Source organism: Oncorhynchus nerka, linkage group LG11 (genome assembly GCF_034236695.1).
Source record: "Oncorhynchus nerka isolate Pitt River linkage group LG11, Oner_Uvic_2.0, whole genome shotgun sequence".
Taxonomy (NCBI): domain Eukaryota; kingdom Metazoa; phylum Chordata; class Actinopteri; order Salmoniformes; family Salmonidae; genus Oncorhynchus; species Oncorhynchus nerka.
Window position 1 is genome coordinate 59,351,716 of NC_088406.1, and position 6,000 is coordinate 59,357,715.

Genomic DNA, 6,000 nt, shown 5'->3' on the forward strand with positions numbered 1-6,000 from the left:
TGGCTAAACTCGACACTTTCTAGCTTCTGGCTGAGTTCTCCACAGCAGTTTTCTCGAAAACTAGCGCGAGCAAGTAGTCAGTAGAAGAGATAATGAAGCTGCTATAGCTGCTGGACAAAACAAGCACAACGTGATTGAGACGTCAACCGGTGGGCTTTGCTGCCCGGTCTTTCTTGCCACGTAAAATATTTTTTCACTTTGCAGGCTGTTTTTAACGTACAGTTAAAAGCGGGGACATTTCCGGGGACAGCTCCAGCCGGGGACAGGCCACCAAAAACGGGGACGTCTGGTCACCCTAACCTAGATGCTTTTCAGTATTATTTTTAATTTGACATACATATGCTCATCCTTCTATTTGGCATTAACACTGATCTAGTAAGTCTTTAGGTGTATATTTTCCTTGCTGTTATTCCGTTTTTGAATAAGTCCGTTCAACCTTGAACATGACCATATTTGCTTTTGCGATAACTCCCACCACCATCTAGCATCCACGCCATTGTGCAGCCTACCTACACAAAGCTAAGGGCTTAATCCCAAATTGCTCCCTATTTAACCTAACCCATAGGGTTAGCCTAACCTAACCCATATATAGTAGTGCACTACTGTATAGGGAAGATGGTGACATTTGGGACAAATCCAAGCTCTCTCTTCAGAAGCGAAGCCATGTCCTGGGGATTCAAAGGGTAACTAAAATCAAAGAAGACAAAAGGAGCGGAAGTCTTTTCTCAGCTTTCCTGCCAGTCTCTCGGTAGGCCAAATGGTCAGCTTCCGTTTCTTTAATCTTCGGGGCCTCAGGTCCTTTTGAGGGGAAGAGAGAGATGTGCAATCAAAATAGCAGTCTTTCCGCAATGGACACACAGACACACACAAGCTCTGTTATTCTCTCCTGACTATCGGATCTGCCGCCCACCTGGAGCAAAGATCACCCCTTCCTGTGAAGAGGACCGACCCTGAAAAGCGTCTTCGGTTTCTGAAATACTTCGGGGACTGTGGTGCAGACTACAGAATACCACCAACTGGTGATAAGAGACTAAAAGCTGGAGTTCACTTCTTCCCATTTCAAACCTGCTGTTGATGTGTCTTTCAGAAACTGTGTTTTCGTCACCAGTTTCTCCCTGATGGAAAATTAAGGTTTAAATGGCTGATGTGTGTGGCGTTAAAATTGGTCGTTTTTTTTAATTTAATTTTTGTATTTTGCTTCATCTTTGAGCAAAGGACCTGGATCTGGAGTGGGGTTTTTTAAGCAAGAAAGGCATTTTGATATCTAACCAACACTAACATACAGTGTTAAGAAAAAGTATGTGAACACTTTGGAATTACCTGGATTTCTGTGTAAATTGGTCTCAAATTTGATTTGATCTTCATCTAAATCACAACAATAGACAAACACAGTCTGCTTAAACTAATAACACACAAATTGTTGTGTTTTTCTTGTCTATATTGAATACATCATTTCAGCATTCACCAGTGTAGGTTAGAAAAAGTATATGTGAACCCCTAGGCTAATGACTTCTCCAAAAGCTAATTGGAGTCAGGAGTCAGCTAACCTGGAGTCCAATCAATGAGACAGGATTGGAGATGTTGGTTAAAGCTGACTTGCCCTATAAAAACACACATTTGAGTTTGTTATTCACAAGAAGCATTGCCTGATGTGAATCATGCCTCGAACAAAGAGATCGCAGAAGACCTAAGATTAAGAATTGTTGACTTGCATAAAGCTAGAAAGGGCTACAAAAATATCTCTAAAAGCCTTGACCATCAGTCCACGGTAAGACAAATTGTCTATAAATGGAGAAAGTTCAGTACTGTTGCTACTCTCCCTAGGAGTGGCTGTCCTGCAAAGATGATTGCAAGAGCACAGTGCAGAATGCCCAATAAGGTTAAGAAGAACCCTAGTGTCAGCTTAAGACATACAGAAATCTCTGGAACATGCTAACATTTCTGTTGACGAGTCTACGATACGTAAAACATCAAACAAGAATGGTGTTCATGGGAGGACACCACGGAAGAAGCCACTGCTATCCAAAAAAACCATTGCTGCACGTCTGAAGTTTGCAAAAGTGCATCTGGATGTTCCACAGCTACTGGCAAAATATTCTGTGGACAGATGAAACTACATTTGATTTGTTTGGAAGGAACACACAACACTATGTGTGGAGAAAAGGGCACAGCACACAAACATCAAAACCTCATCCCAACTGTAAATAATGGTGGAGGGAGCATCATGGTTTGGGGCTGCTTTGCTGCCTCAGGGCCTGGACAGCTTGCTATCATCGACTGAAAAATAAATTCCCAAGTTTATCAAGACATTTTGCAGGAGAGTGTTGGGCTATCTGTCCACCAATTGAAGCTGAACAGAAGTTGGGTGACGCAACAGGACAACGACCCAAAACACGGAAGTAAATCAACAACAGAATGGCTTCAACAGAAGAAAATACGCCTTCTGGAGTGGCCCAGTCCTGACCTCAACCCGATTTGAGATGCTGTGGCATGAACTCGAGAGCAATTCACAACAGACAACCCAAGAATATTGCTGAACTGAAACAGTTCTGTGAAGAAGAATGGTCCAATATTCCTCCTGACCGTTGTGCAGATCTAATCCGCAACTACAGAAACCGTTTGGTTGAGGTTATTGCTGCCAAAGGAGGGGCAACCAGTTAATAAATCCAAGTGTTCACATACTTTTCCCACCCTGCACTGGGAATGTTTACACAGTGGGTTCAATAAAGACATGAAAACTTATTGTTTGTGTGTTATTAGTTTAAGCAGACTGTGTTTGTCTATTGTTGTGACCTAGATGATGATCAGATCGAATTTTATGGTGAATTTATGCAGAAATTCTGGTATTTACAAAGGGTTCGTACTTTTTCTTGCCACTATATCTACAGTAACATACAGCTCTTACCAGGCTCACTAAAGCACACACACTCATTAAAGCCGATGCAGCTAGGTGATGTGGAAGAAGGAAACAGGCTGAACCTTCATTTATCTTCTCCAAAGGAAGGAGAGACAGCTCTCTTTGCTCTCCCTTGAATAATAACTGCAGAGCGCACTTCACAACCTAATTAGCTTCAGTTGTCTGGCTGATCGAGTGGCAGGAGAATTTGCCTCTTTATCAGCAGACGCCGCACAGTTTCCAGACAGCTCGCCTCACAGGGTTGAACGGGAATTGAACTAATGTTACACCCCCCCCCACACTCCCTCCCTCACCCCCAGGTGGTCAAGATGATGATCATTGTGGTGGTGACCTTCGCCCTCTGCTGGCTGCCGTACCACGTCTACTTCATCGTGACGGGCCTCAACAAGGCTCTGATGAGGTGGAAGTCCATCCAGCAGGTCTACCTGTCAGTGATGTGGCTGGCCATGAGCTCCACCATGTACAATCCCATCATCTACTGCTGCCTCAACAGCAGGTAAGGAGAATACACACATGTGCACACAGGGAGACCGCTAAGGCAAGCAGAAATGGGAGCATTCACGGGCGGAGGCACATACACACACATACATACCCACGTAGCTATATTTTCATGGTCGATGGTTGGAAAGGGCGTGGAAAGTATATTTATGCTGTTGGCCTGCCTCTGTATAGGTTCATAACAATACTTGAAAAACAACTAAGGTGCATTCGAATCTCCTATATGAATATCCTGTAATCCTCTGAACAGAGCACACGAGAGATGTGCTTCAACAAAGGTCCAGGCAATGGCAACCCTGATAACAGTTCCTTTTGTGATGTTCATGCCCTCTTGAAAATGCAAAATAACCAACAAAAAAAACACATTAAGGTATTTTAGGACTGAGGCTTGAGAGTAAAGCTACTCCAAGGACATCACTGAGAAATGCTGAAAGAGACCTGGAAATCAAAGCATCATTTCAATTGGTTACCGTTGCATGCTTTCGGAACATGTTCTTTTAAGCCACTCAGTGTTTAAGGTGAGTCGTTCGGTACCTGTGTGACTCATTCTCTCTGCAAACAGGAACAATGCAGGTAACAGAACCTGGAGGTATGACGTCGGGTGTAGTCATATAAGACCCTCGTGTACACACACACTCCCACAAACCTACACATACTTGCTGTATCTGTATTTCCATGGTCAATTAGTCCGAATGGCATGAAAAGAGCATAGAAATTGTGTATCCATCTTGACAAGCTTTATGCCTTAGTCTGTCCTTCGCCTGGCCTCGGAAATGTCATAACCATATTAAACACAGAGCCAAGACCTCCTTGAAGAAGCTTCAGTGCTCTGAATCCAGACTCTGAGCGTTGATGAACGCTAGCTTGTGAATGAAGCTCCCCAGTGCACTTAGGTTCACACAGGCAATTATCTAAAGCACATAGCGCTCTTACCATCGACACAATCAGGCTATTCAGGAAGGATGTGCTGTGTGGTTGCTTTGCCCCCCTTTCATGATGTGAATATATAAAAACAACAGAAGTAAATATTTCTTGGCTATATATAAGTAAATCTGGTCCGAGCCAAAATCTCCAGTTTTGGTAGAGTTTGAAGTATATCCCTGGACAGAACTCTATATTACAAATGTTTTATTTGATGTATTTATCTAAGTACTGTATTTTGTTGTTTATTATCTGGGTCATTAGTTGACTTTAAATTGATGGAGAACACAGGGCTGTGTATGTTGCAGTCGATTAGGTTTAGTTTCCTGTTTCCTAATTGTTTATTTGTTGCTGTGTGCTTTCGGTTGATGTTTAATGTCATTATACAAGTCTCTCTTCAACCTCACTGCACTGTACACATTAGTATGTAATTTGTTTACTGCTGCCTTGTGAAAATCAGATCATTATATGAAACCTGGATTGTGTTCAGTAGGTAGAAAACGTTCTGAAACGTAGTGACACAGGTGCTGTGCTACTTGAACTCGTCCAATAAGAACACAGAATCTCCTTTTCTGTTGGAAAACATTTGACAAACAGCGTGGCCTTGGAACACGACCCCGTTCACAAAATCAAATCTCATTCACCCCCCCCCCCCCCCTCTATTCGCCCCTTTCCCCCCCCCCCAGGTTCCGGGCTGGCTTCAAGCGGGCGTTCCGCTGGTGCCCCTTCGTCCAGGTGTCCAGCTATGATGAGCTGGAGCTGAGGGCCACCCGTCTCCACCCGGCCCGCCAGAGCAGCATGTACACCCTGTCCCGCATGGATACCTCCGTGGTAGTGGTGTATGACCCTGTAGACGGAACAAACAACCAGAACCAGGCCAGGAAGAAGAGCTACGTCAACCAGAGAATGGAAAATGGGCTCGGTTGCAATGGGAACGGGACCAAGGCGAAGGCAGGCTGCGCCCCAATGCTGAGGCTGAGGACTTCTCCTAAAGGAGGGCATACTGGATGCAGACACACACTGTCAGGCATGAGCAAACACACAGGCATGTGTGTACAGTACATGCAGAGACGGGTGGACATTACAAACATACATACACGCTGTCCCTGTCAATACACACACATGCAAACACACACTTTTCAAAGGGTTCAGAGAAAACACATTTTAGATGAGAAGCAGGAATTAATTGTCAAATATAACCATCAAATAGCATATTGTTGTTCGGTCTGTAATGCTATGAAAATCACTGAAGTGTACTGTATATAAAAACGTCCATAAGAAAAAAAGATTGACAAAAAATGCCTGGCCAAGTAACATCCTGAATGCAATGGCTACTGAGTGTTCAAAACATGATGAACACCTGCTCTTTCCATGACAGACTGACCAGGTGAATCCAGGTGAACGATATGTTCCCTTATTGATCCACTTCAATCAGTGTAGATGAAGGGGAGGAAAACGGTCAAAGAAGGATTTTGCTGGGGGTTTTTTCCACGCTCCACGTTTCCCGTGTCTATCAAGAATGGTCCACCACCCAAAGGACATCCAGCCAACTTGACACAACCGTGGGGAGCATTGGAGTCAACATGGGCCACCATCCCTGTAGAATGCGTTCGACACCTAGATTCCATGCCCCGATGAATTGAGGCAATTCAATATTAGGAAGG

General features: G+C 44.0%; 1 protein-coding gene across 1 annotated transcript in view; it reads left to right on the forward strand.

Moving 5' to 3' along the window:
- LOC115137252 (neuromedin-K receptor-like) overlaps positions 1-5,417 on the forward strand; it is a 41,732-nt gene extending 36,315 nt beyond the window's left edge. Inside the window, 3 exon segments of the mRNA XM_065024697.1 lie at positions 3,217-3,413; positions 5,023-5,291; positions 5,294-5,417. Coding sequence (XP_064880769.1) covers positions 3,217-3,413; positions 5,023-5,291; positions 5,294-5,328 — 501 coding nt within the window. The 3' untranslated portion in view covers positions 5,329-5,417.
- The last annotated feature ends 583 nt before the right edge of the window (positions 5,418-6,000 follow it).